The sequence below is a fragment of the Pagrus major genome, chromosome 19 (genome assembly GCF_040436345.1).
Source record: "Pagrus major chromosome 19, Pma_NU_1.0".
NCBI classification, from domain to species: domain Eukaryota; kingdom Metazoa; phylum Chordata; class Actinopteri; order Spariformes; family Sparidae; genus Pagrus; species Pagrus major.
The window spans coordinates 22,167,159-22,186,714 of record NC_133233.1 but is presented as its reverse complement, the minus strand read 5'-3'; the positions used below and the strand labels follow the sequence as shown (position 1 = coordinate 22,186,714).

Here is a 19,556-nt window from a genome sequence, read left to right as displayed (position 1 = left end):
ATTTATGGAGGAGCGCACCGACTGCGCGCGCACACACGTGCGCTGGCTCGTGTCCAAAGTCAGCAGGAGTCTCATATGAGACAGGAGACAGTGGAGCGGCCGGGGTGACGTCAGAGGGACACAGCAGTGTATAACTATACTTTACTACAGTATTAATATGTGTGGAAGAGAGTAACTATACTTTACTTCAGTATTAATATGTGTGGAAGAGAGTAACTATACTTTACTTCAGTATTAATATGTGTGGAAGAGAGTAACTATACTTTACTTCAGTGTTAATATGTGTGGAAGAGAGTAACTATATTTTACTTCAGTATTAATATGTGTGGAAGAGAGTAACTATACTTTACTTCAGTATCAATATGTGTGGAAGAGAATAACTATACTTTACTTCAGTATTAATATGTGTGGAACAGAATAACTATACTTTACTTCAGTATCAATATGTGTGGAAAAAGAACTCAGATCATTTTACTCGAGTAAAAGTAGCAACAAAAGTGTGGAAATACTCTATTACCTCTGCAAAAGAGTGATTGAGACACCATTATCCTGTTACAACACACTGTACCATCAAAATGATTTTGAAGCTGTTATTTTAAGTAAAAAAGTTTCATAATAAGACATAAAAACAATCAAATGATATGATTTGATAGTTATAAATTACCTAATAACCCAGCAGTATATGAAGTAGTTCAAACTTGCTCCACCTCCAAATAGCCTACAGCATTGAAGTTGCTTATATGTTAATACATCATTAATAAGGTCAATAGAAAGAAAGAAAGTCTTTCCAACCCATTGTACACCCTCCCAAAATAACCTAAAAGGAAATTACAAAATATATTATGATATTATGACTTTATCATATATTACTTCTCATTTTTGATTTGTGCAATTTCATTTCCTTAAAAAAAATCCCATGATGTAACTAGAAAGAAATCTCTTGATAAAGAATAAAAATCAGGTATAGAAATACTGAATCGTTTTGCTGAACTAAATCAGTTAAATTCATATATAACGTGTAAAATATAGGTCACATCCAAAATGTATTATTATTGTTATTATTATAACCATCAGCTACTGCAATTGTCCTCAGCTGCACTTGGGTATTAACTGTCATTCATCCACATTCATCCAGAAAGATCAAAAATACCCTTGTGGTTCAGGTATGAACACGTCTGAAGGCCTTTCTTCTCGGAGGCCATTCAAACTATGTGTTTTTTTCTTTAAATCTGGCTGCGTTCACTCTTTCACCTTTGTGTATCACGCAGGTAGGTACGCTTATCATAGATCATTAGGAGCTGTTACAGTAGCAGGGTGAAGTTTGCATAAGTAAGTGTAAATCAGCTGCTGACAGTTGCTTGTAAGCAATGATTTAAAGGTCAGAGTCATTAATAGCTATCGCTGGTGAACATGTTGAGAAATGCAGCAGAACTGTGAGTTCAAGGAAGAAGATCAAAACTGATAGTTTATCATTCCAGTAAACAGGTTCTTCATCTCTGTTTTGCAGGAAGTACAATGACTTAATGATACAGTAACACATGTATATCATTTGGTGGATGTCTCCTGCTTTAATTGCCTTATACCGTTAAACAAATTACATGTTTAGTAATAAGTATGTTACGGTTCTGAGTGCAAATCAAACTATGAACTTTGATACATACAGGATCTATCTTTTGTTACACTGAGAAAACAAACTGGTCAAGTTGCACAATTTATCTGTATGGGTGTGTTATCCTGAGTCATGAAGACTGAGCATGTGAAACAATAGCACAGCAAAGCTAGTTAGTCTGAGATAAGTAAGATTCGGTTTCTGTTTGCTTTTTACTGGTGGACTATTAAAAATATGACATATTATTGCACTTTATTGTAATCTATCTAGATTACACAAGACGGTCATGACCTGCAGTGTCTCCACTGTGAACTTTGGTCCCATAAACACAGACAGGTAGTTCAGACATGGACGTATAAAACAGCTTTGAGGTCCGGGGCAAAAATGAGCTGCAGGGCCCCAATTAACCCCTGTTTTTTTTATATGACGCAATAAACATTTTAATATGTGACTGATTGACTTTCACATGTTAACTAAAATCTTAACCTGTGGAAATAAAATAATTTGAACAGGTCATTTTCTGGCTGTTTTCACATATGAATGAAAATGGACACTTTTTAATTTACATTTTCACAAGTTAATAACAAATGCTTGTATCCGATTTTCCTTTTTTATGCAGGGTATAAAGAAAACACTTCACTTCAGGACATCTTTTGAACAGTCAGTTTAATTAAGCGTTTACCTTTACCGACAATAAGACGTCAAATGAACAATTTCAGAAAACGTGCTGAATCTGTGGGTGATTCAGTTAAGTGTGAGGCTCCTTCTGTGCAACAGGCTGTTTGCACATGTTTGGCAGGAAGACAGTTTGGGGTTCTGGATGCACTGAAGGATCATCAAGGTCCTGTGGACAAATATTATATCTGTTACCTCGGGGTGCTTTCAGGAAGTTCATTATAAAGCTATACACGACATCTGTAGCAAATCTCAGATCCACGTCAGGTCAACAAAATGCCTTTTGTGTTGAACTAGAAGACATGGACGAACATCTTATTTTGAGGTTCAATGGAGGACGGCCACTTACTCGTCGTTGTCTGTGCAGGTCCAGCGGAAACCTCTGGACTTGAGGATCTGGATCAGGTCTAAAATGGATCCTTGACCACATGATTCTCTGAAGAGGAGAAAAACAAGGCACTTGATTGGTGGTTATGAATGTTTAAGACACCATTTATAATGGGGATATAAGCTGTATCTAATGGCAATCAATGGCTCATTAATGAGAAAAGCTTTGGGTTGCAAGGTTCTGTAAAAAGCAAAAGAAAGGTGTTTATCGTTTCTATTTGGTAATGATTCAGCTTTATTGTCATTACACATGCATACAACAAAACATGGTCTTGTTATTTCAAGAGAGTGAAGCCATAAATGATGGTTATCTACCATGGTAATACATATTTGTGGGTTTTAAAGGTACTAATAAACCATACAGTTTGCAGTTATGGTTGATAAGGTAATAAATGGATTTCAGTTCAGATTCTCTTCAAATGTTTATAGATATTACTTGCGATGGATTAAAGAGCTGAAAAGAATGGTTTTCTTGTTGCAGAGCCTGTCAGAGGGGTTTTCTTTCACAACCTGGCAACACAAAAGTTATCCACTTTCACTGCTTATGATCTATGAATCTGTATCTATAAATAATTGGCATGAAATGGTTAGTAAGTAACTGGTTACAATATAAAGACCCTGTATAAAGGTTGATGAATTGGAAAGTGGTACTGTATTATATGAAAATAACATTGTAATGCAAAGTATCAGCTGTTTTAATGCTCACATAAAGGGTCCCTCTAGATTGGCCACCACCTTTATGTTGACATAATTCACCCTGTGTGGGTTCAGACCGTCCAGCTCAACACTTCCAAACATGCTGAAAGATACAAGAAGAGATTATTTTACAGATACTTAATAAACACCACTTTCTTCAATATTTGCGTCAGTACTTTTTGCTTACCTTTTTCTATTGAAGGCGTTGCCGATAGATCCGTTCAGTAACACAGTGATGTTGCCACACGCCATCTCTGCAAACTAACAAAGAGGTGAAGAATATCACATGAGCGTAATATTCCACTGCTGCTTCTGGAACAGTATGTTGCATATAAATGATAAACAACAACACAGCTGTGAGTGCTGAACAAGAATTTTTATCATTAAACTCACATTTTGGGAAGCTTGCCTCCACAAGGAATACACGGGATGATTTCTGCATGCCGACCACTCCGGACAAGAACTGAAATCAAAACCTGTGTGTCACATTCACAGCTATCAGTTAAAAGGAGGCAGAGGTGTCGTCACCTTGATAATATTTGACACTATTTCAAAGGGTTAGGAAAACATGTGTTGACATGCATTTTGGCGGGTTAATCACTCAGCGCTACCACTGCGCTGAAAATATCCTGAGGTCCAGGTTAAATATCTGTGAGCACAGCTGCAGCCGCCTGAGTGATGATGTTTTATTTGAAAGAAAATGTGTTTCTCATTGAATGTTAATGTTAAGATTTTAAAAGAATAGTTCAGGAAATTGGTATTATAGTGGTCATTTAGTCAAGATTCATTATTTCAAGCAATTTAACAATGCATTTATTGTTTGTTTTACTACTTTAGGGAAAAACATAAACAAGTAATACGACAACATTAAAGTATTTTTTATTTTTAAGTTGACATGGTGAATTGTTGCTTATTCACACATCAGCAGACACATTTCTGGCCCAAAATCAGTGCAATATTCACTCTCTTTAATCTCCGCTTTTGGTCTCCACCAACTACCGAGGTAGATACCTGGCTCTGTAGCTGCGACCAGATGGCCGCTAACTTTGTCTGTCTGCCATTTGGTGCTTAAGAGGTACGTTTTTCTGTTAGCTTCCTCACTGAACACGGCTGCCTGCTGCTGCTGTAATGGATTGTAAAACCGAAACAATCAACTGAAAGATGCTAAAACGCTTTGTAAAGATGAGGGGAGCTGCAGAGTCAATATGAGCAACACCTTTTATGGTCACTTCCATTCTTAAAAAAAAATTGATTCGTGCAGCTTTAAGAACTTTTATCTCAAACAAGCCAGTAATAGCAAAATAATTCATACTTTTACACGTTTTCCTTTTATACGTACGTTTAATTCTCTTCCTTTTGTTACCCAATCTGGTCACAAAAAACAAAGAGAGTAACAGCAAGTCTTTTACAATGATTTAGATACTGCAGAACCCTTTCAATGGCTCAAGAAATACCTTGGAGGGCTTTTATTTGCTAATTAAATGGACAGAAAGGAATGAAATTATTGTTCTGCTGCTTAATTTTAAGATGTCAAAAAGCCAAAGAGCTTGGGAGCAATTCATTAACGAGAACAATCATCATGTTTTAGTGTTTTTGAGTTATTTTAATTGTCTCCGTCTAGTTAGAACCAGAAAAGATCTACCGGAGTCTTCCTCTTGTCCACACCAGATGAGGTCGTTGAACATGTAGCCGACCAGCGTGTCCTCCAGTGTCCAGAAGTGACGTACCACAGCTGCATAGCTGTGCATCAGTGTCCTTGTTCTACTCCAGAAGAGGAACTGAGCAGAAGGGAAGGCAGTGATAAAGCAGCTTAACTCAAGGATTTTCCATCTTAAGAGGTAAAAGTGACAAATTATGAACATAAATCGAATTTGGGAGCTCTTGCTCACCGAATCACAAGGCCAGGTTTGTGGCATCGCATAAAACATGGGATGATAATCCTCCACGGTCACATTACAAGAGGACTGACGGATGACCGCCTCTTCGAACTGACTCCAGATGTCCTCACAGTCATACCTACACATGAAGATTAAAAATATGTATCTCTGATGTTTTTCAGGGCTGCAGCGATTAGTGAACTAAATGATTAGTTGATTGACAGAAGATCAATTATTTTGCTCATCGATTAATTGTTAAATGCTAAAATTGTCTTGTTTCATCTTGTCAAATGTGAATATTTGCTGTTTTCTTTAAGTTTAATATTCTGTCTTGACATGATGACATCGTCTAGTAGGCAACAGACCAAACCATTACTGTACAAGGTATAATATTTACTGAATCCAGTGAAAAACAGGCTCAACAGGTTTCACACAAAGTCAGAGAACCTTGAAGTCAACACAGTACAAATATAGAGGTGCAAATGAAATACAACCACTGAATGTGATATTACAGCCAGTGAATTCATATTTTTTTCAATAGAAAATCCATGACGAACTGGGAAAAGTTCTGAATTCTGGATGAGTTGCCATTGAATGACTCATTTGGTAGTGATAAACTGAACTATAACTACACTTTGATCAGTTTTAAGCTTCTATCAAAAGGAACTTAAGCAAATATCGCTGAGTTAAAATCAAGTTGTGTAAAGTTCCCATGAGATACACCCTCATATCTCATCTTTTCATACAAAGGGCATTGGTACATGCCCTCGTACCACAGTAACCTTCTTTGTCTGAGTTTTCTTTCTTCTTCCTGACTCATTTAACTCAATCAACATCGCATCAAAACTAGTGTTACCGCACTGGCTTCATAATTCACTCAATCTTTGATAGGCTGCTGGAGCCAGAGAGCCAAAAACAAGTCATTCACGTTTCGAGGCTAAAGTCACTTCTGTTAAAATCAAAGGTCAGGACTGTAAATGTTGATGACACATGAGTATAAATAATGGCACAGTACACATTACCTCAAGCTGGGGTTAACTAGCGTGATGTAACTGTAGCACCTTCCAACCACGATGTGTTTAATGTTGGGGGTTGTCCCGAGCTGTGCTCTCAGTTGACCGGGACGGAGCAGGAGCATAATAAACCCTTTGAAATGGACACAAAGATAGAAGAAAGAGGACATTATCTTTCACAATTTGGGAGGGGCACATCAAAAAGAAACAACTGTGGGAATGTCAGGAGGAGTTACTTACATAGACTCACGCTGATCATTACAAAGGACGCAGATGTTTTAGGGGAGCTCATGATAGCGAGAACCTGGACCACTTCAAAAGATGCGTTTGTGTACGTGCCCGCCTCACTGTGGATCAACGGCACAACACGTTTTCTTTTTAATTTTGGATTTGATTCTAGGCCTTCATGGGAACTCACAAGGAGTTTGTTTGCCACTGCGTGCTAGGCTGAAATGTAATTTTTCCTTGGCCCACGTACAAAAACTTCCTCCCACGTCCCATATTTTTGTCTGGAGCTGTCAAACCTGGCAACTTTTCAAACACCCTGCAGGAGATTCTGACACACGACCTTTTAGAAAACAATATATCTTCTAGCATTTCCGAGGAGCAATTAATAAAATATGTGAATAAGCATGCCCAGTTTTGTAAAGTGAACGCTCACCATTTTCAGTGCAGAGGGTTGAAGCGCAGCGTCTCGGGTCAGATTCTGTCCGTCGTGGTGTGATCTGATGTCCTCTCAGGGGCTAATGCTTGTCATGCCCCGAGTCTTCACAGGTCGACAAACACAACACAGCTCCTTCCCAGCCCACAGAGACATTCATAAAGGACGGATGAGATGACGAAGAGTAGATCCGCATGACTCCCATTATGGTGTCATTAAGAATCTCCCCACAGAGAGTGTGTGTGTCTGTTCTCTGGGACATTGTGCCATGACGGGCTGGAGGAAAACACATGTTTGTGTTACTGGACTCAGGGCAACATGCATGGTGGAAAATGAGCATTATGTTGAAGTTAGCAGATGTTATTGTGTGAAGAAGTACATCAGGCAACAGGCAAAACATAGTGACATAGTTCCTCTTTAAAGATGCTCTGGCTGGATGAAGTATTGTTTACAGGTCAATGCAACAATAATGTCATATTTCTTCATTTCTTCAAGATTTTTTCTTAAAGATGAGTATTCCTCCATTATAGTTTTGATACTTTTATCTAAGAAAAAGAGGACTTGAGCGCCTCTCCATTACTGCATAAGTTACAGACTACATTTTAGCTTAGTTCACAGGTTTTTTATCCGTATTCTGTTTGTTCTAGACCAGTTGTGTCCATGTTTTTTTCTCTTGGAGGGCCAAAACTAAAACTCTATGGTGGACTATGCACCAAAGGCAAACACCTATTGAATTGTAGTGTTATGACACAAAAATGGCACAAGGGTCTGAAGTTCCCTTAACTGACTGACATCCAGTGTCACACTGCCCACCATGCTCAGATTATGAAAACCAGTTAATGATACGGGATCCTACATATCTCCCAAAAAAATCAAGTGGCATAAACTGATTTACATTCAAGTAATTAAAAGAATATGAATAAAATAAAAAAGTTCACCTGAAACATTTGGCAGGCCAAACTTCTGAAATATCTCAAAAGCCGCTGGATGGCTTGCTGCGAAATTTGGCAAAAATAAAGTAAAATAAAAATGTAATAAATTATGATCACCAGAGGATGACTAATAACAACCTTGATCTCTTGACTCTTCATCTAGCTCCACCATCAGATCAAACTTTAGTTTGTGCAATACCTGCAACTGACATTCACATCTGCCTCAGCTGTCCTTTGTGTCTGATGCTTATCCACAAACGTTGGCATGCTGATTCAGCTCAAAGCAGCACTGTGGCTAAAACCACAGCCTCGCAGAGTTGCAAGGAAGGCCGAATAGTCTTAGTCATCTTCCCAGTTAAAGCTGGGGTCGGTAAGTTGGAAAAACCGTCAAGCCCAGACTAGATTTGAAAGTATCCAGCCAGTAAACCCTGCCACCTGGACTCAGGCCTCTCTCCAAAGCCGCTTTATCTTTTTGTTTCCATAGTTGACTCTGATGACGAAGACACGCCAGAGCGCGTTATGTTGTTATATATGTATACTTGTTATGAGGAAAAGAAACATTTCATCACTAACGTCTTGTGGTTTCAAAATATCACTGATTTGCCAAAGAGGCTTTCTGCAATCAACGGTTCAAACCAGGTGACATAATATCTGTGAGTAACAGCTGTGCGGGGGTTGTACCCTGGATCTTAAACCTTCATTTGTTCTCTTCTCTAATAATAATGATTACAGATCACTTGAGATTGCTTCTGATAAAGCGTGAATGTTTTTCATGTGAAATGGCCCGACTACAATGAAGAGCATCAGAGAGGCAAACACTCGTAGGAGGCCTGAGTGACCTTTACACTGCCATCGTTCAACTCATGGTCTTTATCACCAGATCTACAGAAGATTGCTGTCAAACTGTCATCAGCTGAATGCTGTTCTCATTATACTTCTTGGTCTTAAGATATATATAGTATAAAAAAAATACACTACTCAAGGTCAGAGGAATTAGATGTAATTTATGCCCGACTGTTGCCAGACATCTCATTAACTCCTGAAGGAATTTATCATTTTGAATTCCTGCCACCTCGTCTGTGAGATAAAGGCCGTCTGAGGTTAAATCTGTAGGAGTGCGGATGAGATGGTGCCCTCCTGATTTTAAAGCTAATTGCGCTGTTAGCACTCTGCACAGGAGGACAGAGCGTCTCCGCAGGAATGTCTCGGCTTTATTGACATTAAACACTCTGAGGTTAAGCAGCTGAATACAGCCTCGAAGAAAAGGCCTCAAGGACTGAATACTAAAGAGAGCACATTTACTTTAATAATAACTTCTGTATAACGTACAGAATGCGTTTTGTTCAAGGAAGCAGAACTTGCCATAAGGGGATGTTTACAAGTAATTAACTTAAAAAGGAAACTTAACAGTGATTACCTAAACACTACTTCCTCTTTATTTTTGATACATTTAACTGTTTGATGCCCGCAATGTAAACATTTCAAAATAAGATAACCTGAAATAATTTGGGGAAGTGGAGGAAGTAGGTCTTATTCTCACAGGTATCATCACCCTGACAATCTCAGTGTATTTATACAGCAATAATAACTGTTCACTAACCACTATTTGGTTGAAACATGAGAGGAAATGATATAAAAATGGCAGAACAGGTCAGATATTACCTACTTTTGGTGCTCTTTTGACTTCAGAGGCGTTTATTTGTCTCTCCCCCTCAGGAGATGTACTTGAAAGGTATCAAAAATGTGGGAAAAATAGCTTTGAGGCTAACTTGTTGAGCTGAAGTGCTCATTTGCTCCATGCTGCAGTGTTCTTTTGACCTTAATTACACACAAACGGACACTAAATGTTGTTATTTAGCAGCCTCATGCAGTTCCCAGCTTTAATTAGTGATCAGCGGGATGACAGACTGTAGCTGCCAGAGTCTGATGGCGGTGGGTACAGAGGAGCTGTGATGCTATGGCTGAATGTGCTGCCAATCTGCCACAGCTCGTCGTGGAGAGGGTGAGAGGGGTTATCCAAGGTGGCTTCGATTTTGTCCTTCATCCTCCTCTTAGCCACTATCTCCAGATTGTCCAGTTCCTGTCCAACCAGGGAGCGAGCCCTCCTCACCAGCTTGTTTAGCCTGTTGACCTCACCAGTCTTAATGCCACACCACAGCACAGATGAGTACACTGGCTACCACAGACTGATAGAAGGTCTTCAGGAGCCTGTTGCAGACGCCGAACGATCTGAGTCTCTTCCTCATCCCAATTTCATCCCTAAATGTCAACAAACAACGCCTGAATCCGCCTGCTAAAAGACTGTACACAACATCATGTTTGACTTGTAGCCTCCTTCACAAGGAGGCAGCCAACAGATGCTTTATCAAATACAGTGCAGCTGCTGCCACCTTCTGGCCTGAAGCGGTACGTGTTTGCATCTTTATTTATATCTACTTATATTTATTCTGTTCTGATGTTATAAAACATTGTTGAAACATTGTTTTTCATACATAGATGTGGTGAAATACTAAAGATTCAAAACATTTTAGCAAGCACAGACCTTCACAAACTAGTTATGCCATTAATCACTCCAGATTTTTCAGATGAAGAAGTTTAATATGGTCTCCGTAGTTATAAAACTCAAATCCTGCATAGAGAGGCTCTGTGAATGTGGTTTGGACTCTGTGGATGAGATCTACCGACTCAGAGATGGTGTAAAAGGAAAGAGTCCCTGCTTCGTGATCCAGGAATACTCCTATCCTCGAAGACGGAGCTGCTTTTAAGTCAGTATGCTCATCATTGTGCCAGAAAGAGTGACCAAAGACAGAGCAGTCCAAACTCCAGGAGAGCTGATTCATCCCAAACCGAGTTTCCTTGCCGTCACCTTTCCTGGCTATACCTTTGTACGACACTCCAATGCAAACCTGCTCCCCTCTCCACTCCAGCTCCCAGTAGCAACGTCCCTCCAGGGGCTGGCAGCACAGCACCTCCTCCCAGTAGGCGAACCTGTCAGGGTGGTCGGGGACCGGCGGAGGATGCTCGAGGTATGTGGCTTCAGTGCAGTCTTCAGAGAGGCCGAGCTCAGGGTGGGCTGTGTCTGGGTCCAGAGTGAGATCTGTCCAGTCTGATACAAAAAGTAGAAGAAAAGACACTCAGTGATTGTTTTTCATACATTCAGACTCACACCATTACACCCATGCATACAGACCAGACACCTACCTTTACCTGTACTGAAAAAAGTAGTTTTTCTTAACCACTTCCTGTTCTTTCCTGTAAGGAGACATGACAGCGCTGTAGCCAATGAGAGCGGAGTGTTCACATCCAGCGGCATTCTTTGACCAATGAGAGCGAGAGTTGCCTTTAGTCCCACCCTCCCATAGCTAGAAGTCGTTTATGTTAACTTTACGTCTTGTTGTGTTTGTTTTAAAGAAGAACACATAGTTAACTGAACTTGAATATAGTTTTTACTTACTTTACTCAACTTTGTAAACAAAAGTCGAACATAAATGTGATAAATGGCCTGTCAAATAGGCAGCTACAGCGTTATAAACTAAATATTTATGGGTGGCAATTAACTAAAACGAGATAAAAACACTCACGTTTGCGGAAATCATCCTTCGTTGCTGCCATTTTCTGTAAAAAAGTTGACTTTAGTAAATCACACTCCTTTACTTTCATGCCGTTTCCTGTACGGATGAATGACAGCGCTCTAGCCAATGAGAGCGGCGAGTTCTTATCTACCGGCATTCTTTGACCAATGAGAGCGAGAGTTGTCGTTAGTCCCACCCTCCCGTAGCTAAAAAGTCAACACTGAGAAGCCAGCCCTCTACAGAGGTGGGTTGAGCTAGCTTTAGCTTATTAATTTTCCTTACAACAAACGACAGTAATAACAATTATAACATTACAAACCGTTTATTTAATTGTATGCGTGTAGCTGTAGCTGCCATTACGCTCAGGGCCCGTTTATTCCCCGTGAAAGCTAACTAGCATAGAGAGCTAACTTAGCTAAAGAGCCATCGGTCGCTAAGAGATTTACTCGCTAATCTAGCTCGTTTGTCCAGACAGCAGTTCACAGGTTTTTATCTCTGACTTAAACTATCAAGAAGCGGACGGAAAGCTTTTGTGGATGTGAATGTGAATCTGTGAATGAGTGTCGCCTTTTCCTCTCAACAGGAACATAACGTTTTTAATTGTAGCTGTCAATAAATTGACACCTCCTGCCTGTCAACATGAGTGATCCTTGGCAAGAATGTATGGATCACTGTGTGGAGGTCACCAAACAGGCTGGGAAGGTGAGTAACTACATTGTAACATGCTTTTTTTTAGTGCTGTGGTCAGGAAATAACTTTGAAATAGCTTTGCATTCACTTACAGTCATGCAAATACATTCATTTCACATATACTATAGCTAGCTCAATACCAAATTACCTGAAATGGCTGGAGTCGCCTATCAAGTCTGTCGTGCTCCAAATTGAGGGTGTGTTGTATGAACATGCAGGTTTGCAAAGCTTAAAACAGACCGACAACACACTGATTATAATCGGTTCTGATGATCGGATCCGATATGTGTCAGAAAAAGGATGTATTTCACAGAGGTTGACAGGAAATTGGCATCAAAAGGGAGAAGGTAAATACAAACCTTCAACTCAAAATCAGAAGACACCCTGTGCACTTTTATTCGCCGGAAGAAATGTTAGCCTTGTCCTTTTTCTGCAAAACAGATAATGTTAGATTAAAGTAAGCTTTCTTTATGTTGCAACTTTACTTATGTTTCAGTTCAATTTTCTTTTTCTCTCTTGTCAAAACGTGCTTATGTTCTGCACAAAAAACACTTGGTTAGGGTTCGGGTAACATCATGGTTTGGCTTAAAATACCTGTTTTTGGTCACCACAAAACCCTTTTACTCTTTATTAATTGTGGTTACTGTAAAGTGTTACCAAAAGTAGACTAAACAGACTTTTCTTGTTGCAAAGAGAAAGCTTTTCTTAAGAAAAAAAAGAGAACCGCAGTTGGGTTTCCTTATTTCTTTCTGAGTATGGAAAGTTAAATTGTCATCCAGCTATATTCAAAGGTATTTGTATTTGATACATGTACTTTAACACTTTATTTAAATCAATGTATGGTTTGAAGAGCAGTGTTATCTACCAGCGCCTGTCTTTTGTATAAACTGGGCATGCTTTAAGGAGAAAATTATGTAATGTGTAATAAAGACAACACATAACGATATGTGGGGCTGTGGAGCTTTCACGTAATCGTCTCTGACCCGTCATTGCCAGCAGTATGTTACCATAACAGACAATATGTCAGGCTAATTAAAGTAACAGATGTGGTCAGTCATCCAAAAAATTCCCCTGGCTGAGTTTGTGACCGTTGTCTTTCTGCCAGATGATCCGCGAGGCGCTCCAGAAGGACATCGCCATCATGCATAAGAGCTCGCCGGTTGACCTGGTGACCGAGACAGACCAGAAAGTGGAACAGCTCATTATATCCTCCATCAAGGAAAAGTACCCGACTCACAGGTACCTTGCTAGCAAATGTGGAAATGAGAGGTGATATATGAACTGCTTAATAGTCCTGTAGGTTATAAAGGGAAGAATATTTTATCAGTGTGTATAATCAGTCTCTCAAAATGTTCTCTTTTGTAGGTTTAATGCTTAATTTCACTTATTTCACTTTGCTTATTTTGTTGGCAGTGTAGTTAATAGTTTGTTATAATATACATGTATTTTCAACAATGATCACAACCTTTTCTTATCACTGATCCTGGCAGAGCTGTAGCCAAGAATTTAGAAATACTGATGTCATTAACTGTAAAACAAAACAGAAAAGGAGTAGACACCAAAAGTAAAACATCTAAAGTGTTTTATAATTTGGATTACTCAGTTAACTGTAATTGTGAAGGTCAAAATGCTTTTGCAAAGCCTCCACTACACAACCCTAAAATAAGCTCTGGGGGGGAGATACTAAATCCTATGGAAGCTGAGCTTATTTATTTCTTTTAACACCAGTATCTCTCAAGATCACAAGTTAATTGTTTCGCTGTCTTGAGATGACAGCTATTTCTTCTCGTGATAACAGTTAAATTTATCTCGTTATCTCAAGAAAACAAAAGTCAGATTTCTCAAGTTAACAAGCTCATTAATGATAAGAAAATAACTTCATAAGATCCATCAGAGACCATGACATACACACTGCTCTGTGGGTGAGTTTGGGAGTTTCAAAGGAAGCCGTATGGACTTTTCATGAACTTTTGTTCTAAAAGTGTTTTCCCAAGTGATTAGATATGAGGCTCTTTACCAGGGCTGCACAATATCAGATTGCAATATTTTGGTTTTAAAAAATACAGGAATTTTTACCAGTTATGCTTAAAAGCTCTGTTTGGAAATCATTAATCATTCCAGAATGACTGGGGGAGGCCCTGCAAATGCATATACGTACATTGCGATGTTGATGCTGAAACAATATCTTGTGCAACCCTAGTATTTACATTATGACTCATTATTGTAAGGGATAGGCTTCCATTAAGTGGTCAACTGAAAGCTGACGTGTCACTGTCTGGTAGACTACAACCAACAGACTTCTTGTTGGCAGAGGGCAACTGGAAAAGAAACTTAAGTTAGATTCTGAAGTACAGTCTGCACAACTTATCACAATAACCTACACATCTTGTTCTTTGGAACAAACCCAAACAGATCTACAAGGGCTCCTTTATCCCAAATGCAATTAATGTGGTCAAACAACTACAATACAGCAAACTTAGATATGAGAGTGTAAGCTTAACAGCATTGGTATGAATGCAGCGACTGTTGTACGGTTGAGAGATCTTTGTTTTATGGATGTGGTGTTTCTTGTTTCGCTTTTTAATCTTGTGGACGTGTTTGTGTTTGTATTCTCCCGGGACCAGAGACACATTTCCTGCCCCAGCTAGACAATAAAGTTATTCTATTCTATTTAGATGTCACATCATCATGATTTTAGTTTTGTTTTTTGTTAAATGTAAATTCTGTTGAAAAGAAATTGTAATTCCAACATATCACAATCTCCAAAATAATCACAATAAGGTTTTTCCACCTCATCATGCAGCCCTAATAATTTGTACTCCGTTTCCATCAGTTAGTCTTGGGAAGAAGCCATCTGTGCATGCTGGCCTGGCCGCCCCAAGCTCTGGTAAACATTCAAAGTAATAAGAGAAACAACCTTTTGTTTAAACGGGTTCATTATCTCATTAGCTCAATTCAACAAAGCTCGTTTTCTAGAGTTAATGAAATAATTAAGTCTTGATCTCGAATGTGGTTCTCAGCTTCCGTAGGATTCTTCATTTGTTAATTTATATATTGTTGTTGGACTAAAACTAAAAAATCATGCTGCATAGCTGCAAAGCATAAACCTCCACCAGGATGCTCAAATGCCTGAAATCGAAGAAAATCGCCTGAGGGCATGACCTCAGCATACTCAATGTCACATATTATCGACTTTAACAGAAAAATGAAAGTAAACTCAGCAGGTCAACAGTATCAAATGCATTAATATCATGCATTAACAGCTGAGGTAACCAGTCCCATCCTGTTTGTCTATTTTCTGTTTCTTCCGTCCGATTCTGAAGCTTCATAGGTGAGGAGTCGGTAGCAGCAGGTGCTCCCAGCGTCCTTACAGACAATCCCACTTGGATCATCGACCCTATCGATGGTACCACCAACTTCGTTCACAGGTACCGTGCACTGAAATACTGTCTACCCCATTGAGAAACCTGATAAGGCACTGGATTCCTTTTATCTCTGTCGCTCCTTAACTATTTTTATCTTTTAATTAGGTTCTCTGTTGGATTGTCCTCTCTGTCAGGGATAATTAGACAACGCAGATGAAACTGAACTGATAATAGAAATTGATTCCTCTGAGCTTAAACCTAGAGGGAGTTCATTAAATGAATGTTTTATATTGTTAATTTCTTTTCATGCAGGTTCCCATTTGTGTCTGTTTCAATTGGCTTCACTGTGAAGAAAGAGGTACGTTTTCTTGTTTGTGAATCACAGATTTTCTTGACACTGTAACATCGTAATTATGAGAAACATCAAAATAGTAATTGCCCCGATAACCCCAGTGAATATCTGATGAGTAGCACAGTGGATTTCACTTTATATGGCTGCTCTATTTTTAGCCCTCCACCCACACCGCATTATTCACTGCTGTTTTCTGTGCTGCCTCTCGGCCTCAGATAGAGTTCGGGATTGTCTACAGCTGCATCGAGGAAAAGATGTACACGGCGCGAAAAGGCAAAGGGGCGTTCTGCAACGGAGTCCCCATCAAAGTGTCGGGACAGGAAGGTAAAGAGTGATAATCACATCAGGCTTCAGTGGTGCAGTTTTTCATCAAATCCACCAGGTGGAGGCAACATGACAGCAATATTCTCTGCTCGTACCAGCAGCTCTGCACAGAGAAACCTCCGAGACAGACGGTGCTCATTACTGTGATTCTGTGTATCCAGATGTGATCATTCTTCATTTTGTGTTTTCCATCCAAGATATTAGCCAGTCGATGGTGCTGACAGAAATGGGCTTCAAGAAGGATCCTGAGCATTTCAACACAATGCTGGCCAACGTCAAGACCATCCTCACCATCCCTGTGCACGGGTAAATACACACTAATGCACAAGTTGTAATCATTAACAGTATCGTTAATACTTCAGCAAACAATCCTTAAGCAGCTACTTAACAGAAATGCACCCAAAAAGCTACTGTATCTGTTTACAGTGCAGCCAAACAAAGTCATGTCCTCATTAAGAACTTAATATGTGATGTGAGTGGGTTTCCACACAACAGCAGGTCACTGTAAGTTAAGATGTTGAGTCGGAGGTGTGCAGCCTATCGGAGCCTCCTTCCCGTTTCCATTACTCCCTTTGAAGAATTACATTTTTATCCGCCACTGAAGAATGCTTGAAAAATGACAACTGTCAGGTTTTGTGAGCACGCTTTTGAGAAATAAAAGTTGTCTGCCGTCTGTTTTGGAAAGCAATACATTGTGTTTCACTGTCGCTGCGTCACAATGAAAGGCGATCCGTGCTCTGCCAGTTGAAGGTGAAAAAGAGACATATTCTGTCCAGTGATCCTTCAAATGTTGTCAAACACTCGACAAAGATATGTGACGGAAGCAGGACATTTCACAGTCAAACAATAAACTTCATCGGCAAGAATGACATCAGCGCACTGAAACAGTACACCTCGCTGTCGGGCTGTCACAGTATCAGATTTTCACAACACGATCGTGGCCAGAAGAATTTACAATAAAAACATTATTGCAACATCTTCTCACGCTGTGGGTAGACGTCTTGCTCCTGTCTGTTATCTCCTTCAACATGATTTTGTGCAACAGTAATTGCCACACACTGGTAGAAACTAGCTGCATGTTCTTCTTTTATTTTCAGTTTTTTGACAGGTGGCAACCAGCGTTACGGTGCATTACCACCACCGACTATGACAATATGAGAACAATATGCATAATGTTCTGTGAAAAACAGGTGCGTTCTTAACAATTTCTGGCTTGTAGACCGTTGTTGGATGTCCATCTGTCCATATCTCTACTGCCTCGGTCTTAAAAACAGGCTAAAATGTAAATTTCTAAATTTTTTGAAAAATAAAGTGCAAGAAATACAACAACTAGAGAGGTAAATATAGAACTTAAACACCAAATATCATAAAACATCACAAATGCGGTCTGATTTCATGACAGTTTTTTAGGATTACAGCTTAAAACACTGACAAACACACACTAAACTCTCACTAAACCATTTGGGGGTCTGCACCGTGTCACGTGCAGTCCAGTGCTGAGTAAACCTCTATTTTCATCCACAGTATCCGCTCCCCGGGCAGCGCAGCTGTCAACATGTGTCTGGTAGCGTGCGGATCGGCCGATGCTTACTACCACATGGGCATCCACTGCTGGGACATGGCTGGAGGGGCGGTGATAGTTACCGAAGCTGGAGGAGTTATCATGGACATCTCAGGTGAGTCACTGTGAAAACGTGAGCTCTTCAGAGAGCATCTTTTCAGAGGCCGCTGAGTCACCGGATGAAATGAAGGGAAGTGGGCAACGGGGTGATTGACTTGTGGAGGAGCTGCAGGATTGCTGAAGGTGATTGCTTTACAGAGCAAAGCAGCGAGAACGGACCGCTGCTTTCATCCCAAACACAAGAGGAGTTATTAATGCGTATGAATTATTTATTCTTAGTAATTCTTGTTATTGGTTTTCATCCCTCTGTCTGCTCACAGACGCCTGTGAAAACACTGTCAAAGCTGGGGGAGCAGGGCAGCGAGTGGTTTTGCACTTGAAAGAGGAAGCAGAAGGGTTTGAGAAATTTGATGTTGAATTTGGGCAACGCTGCCACAGACTTACCAACCGGCCTGAGTTTTCAGGTGGATAAGAAACACGTATAGAGTTCTTGTAGTGACTTTCAGCTCCGTTTGATCACGGATCCCACACGGTGTACAATTTCAAAATAAGCATGATCACGAGTTTCGAAATCTGCTTTTAAACTGAGCATATAACTCTCTACCCTATTATGAATCAATTGGTACTCACCAGTTGTTCTTCCAGGCGAGCATCTGAAAACGAATGCATCAATTTAAATAAATAAAATCATATTACTCAGCAGTGAGGGACCTCTTTGACTGCTCACTAAATAATACATTTGCCATTATATTACCTGATCAGTCAGTGACATTGTCGGTGCATACCAACAACAGAGACACGAAGAAACTTTCCAAATGCCATATCAGATGCTTCATCATCTTTGCTGGGGGTTTAACTACATGTAAGCCTGCTCACGGTGACATTTGAAGCAAACAATATGCAAAAAAACAAAACTAATACAAAGTATTTAAAGGTCATTTCATCTGGAAACAAGTGAAGTTGTAAAATAAAAAAAAATCTCTATTCGTCAGCACAATGATTCAGTGATTAAAATGTAAGAGAAATGCTCTGAAAAAGGGCCACATCAGCAGCAGTAATTTTGGGGCCTTCAGCTGGTTTATTCAGGTTAATACAACACACATTTAAAATGGTAATTTTACAGTCTTGCAACTTGAAAAAAGTCAATTTTATTACAGTACTTAGTATTTTCTCTTTTCATCCAGGTGGACCGTTTGATCTGATGTCTCGGAGGCTGATCGTCGCCAGCAGCAGAGCGATAGCGGAGCGCATCGCGAAGGAGATAACAGAGTTTCACGTCGGCAGGGACGACACAGATGGCTAGTAAACCCCCCCCCCCCGTCATCTCCTCGGCCGACTGAACAGTTTCTTCAAACGTGCAACTGTTTTTCGTATCGAACAGGTCACGATTCCATCTCTGCCTTAAGAACCAAAACGATAAACTTACCTCTGAAGAACGAGTGGGTCCGTTTGAAATATTCAGACTTCCAGCCTTCATTCTGCTTTCTTTGTGAGTCATTGTTGTATTTCCACACTTAGACATTCACAAATTCAGACTTTCTGTTGTGTTATAACTTATTTGATGAAAGAATTAAGTCTTTATGTCTTAGTACACACTTGTTTTTACAATCTAAAGCCATTTTTAAAGTTGTTTTGTATTTATTTACGTGGACAATTCAATCAGATCACAATCAAAGACTGTCACAGATAAAATACCTCTATACGGCACTATGCTACAGTTATTACAGTGTAAATGCATTCATGTTTTGATCAATAATATTACTTTATCATGTACTTTTGTTC

The 19,556-nt window shown here is 39.7% G+C and overlaps 3 protein-coding genes across 4 annotated transcripts; 1 reads left to right on the top strand and 2 right to left on the bottom strand.

The window, feature by feature from the left end:
• Window positions 1-2,258: 2,258 nt before the first annotated feature.
• On the bottom strand, window positions 2,259-7,179 carry LOC141014669 (ADP-ribosyl cyclase/cyclic ADP-ribose hydrolase 1-like). Its single transcript, XM_073488558.1, has 10 exons — window positions 6,919-7,179; window positions 6,498-6,604; window positions 6,267-6,390; window positions 5,257-5,383; window positions 5,010-5,145; window positions 3,761-3,843; window positions 3,555-3,628; window positions 3,378-3,470; window positions 2,634-2,720; window positions 2,259-2,453 (listed from the first exon to the last, which is right to left on the bottom strand). Exons 2-10 carry the CDS (start codon window positions 6,547-6,549, stop codon window positions 2,354-2,356), a joined length of 876 nt encoding a protein of 291 aa, XP_073344659.1. The 5' UTR covers window positions 6,550-6,604; window positions 6,919-7,179; the 3' UTR covers window positions 2,259-2,353.
• Window positions 7,180-10,315: 3,136 nt separating this feature from the next.
• LOC141014806 (tripartite motif-containing protein 16-like protein) lies at window positions 10,316-11,480 on the bottom strand. 2 transcript variants are annotated; one of them, XM_073488719.1, is made up of 3 exons: window positions 11,432-11,480; window positions 11,052-11,102; window positions 10,316-10,956 (listed from the first exon to the last, which is right to left on the bottom strand). In XM_073488719.1, the coding sequence occupies exons 1-3, from the start codon at window positions 11,460-11,462 to the stop codon at window positions 10,418-10,420; spliced, it is 621 nt and encodes a 206-aa protein (XP_073344820.1). In that variant the 5' UTR covers window positions 11,463-11,480; the 3' UTR covers window positions 10,316-10,417. The 2 variants fall into 2 exon arrangements, with proteins under 2 accessions (XP_073344820.1, XP_073344821.1); XM_073488720.1 differs by lacking the exon at window positions 11,052-11,102.
• A 337-nt stretch (window positions 11,481-11,817) lies between these two features.
• Window positions 11,818-19,170, top strand: LOC141014880 (inositol monophosphatase 1-like). Its single transcript, XM_073488817.1, has 9 exons — window positions 11,818-11,907; window positions 12,006-12,124; window positions 13,218-13,351; window positions 15,436-15,540; window positions 15,790-15,835; window positions 16,045-16,153; window positions 16,351-16,459; window positions 17,678-17,829; window positions 18,959-19,170. The coding sequence occupies exons 2-9, from the start codon at window positions 12,062-12,064 to the stop codon at window positions 19,075-19,077; spliced, it is 837 nt and encodes a 278-aa protein (XP_073344918.1). The 5' UTR covers window positions 11,818-11,907; window positions 12,006-12,061; the 3' UTR covers window positions 19,078-19,170.
• The last annotated feature ends 386 nt before the right edge of the window (window positions 19,171-19,556 follow it).

Excerpts from the sequence above, each read along its gene's own strand:
- LOC141014669 (XM_073488558.1), bottom strand. The coding sequence starts at position 6,549 with ATGAGCTCCCCTAAAACATCTGCGTCCTTTGTAATGATCAGCGTGAGT. Across the intron at positions 5,146-5,256 it reads AAACCTGGCCTTGTGATTCG|TTCCTCTTCTGGAGTAGAAC; the intron begins GTGAGCAAGAGC and ends CCTTCTGCTCAG. Across the intron at positions 3,629-3,760 it reads GGAGGCAAGCTTCCCAAAAT|TTTGCAGAGATGGCGTGTGG; the intron begins GTGAGTTTAATG and ends CCTCTTTGTTAG.
- LOC141014806 (XM_073488719.1), bottom strand. The coding sequence starts at position 11,462 with ATGGCAGCAACGAAGGATGATTTCCGCAAAC. Across the intron at positions 11,103-11,431 it reads GAAGGATGATTTCCGCAAAC|GAAAGAACAGGAAGTGGTTA; the intron begins GTGAGTGTTTTT and ends GTCTCCTTACAG. Across the intron at positions 10,957-11,051 it reads TTTTTTCAGTACAGGTAAAG|ACTGGACAGATCTCACTCTG; the intron begins GTAGGTGTCTGG and ends TTTTTGTATCAG.
- LOC141014880 (XM_073488817.1), top strand. The coding sequence starts at position 12,062 with ATGAGTGATCCTTGGCAAGAATGTATGGATCACTGTGTGGAGGTCACC. Across the intron at positions 15,541-15,789 it reads ACCACCAACTTCGTTCACAG|GTTCCCATTTGTGTCTGTTT; the intron begins GTACCGTGCACT and ends CTTTTCATGCAG. Across the intron at positions 16,154-16,350 it reads CAAAGTGTCGGGACAGGAAG|ATATTAGCCAGTCGATGGTG; the intron begins GTAAAGAGTGAT and ends TTTCCATCCAAG.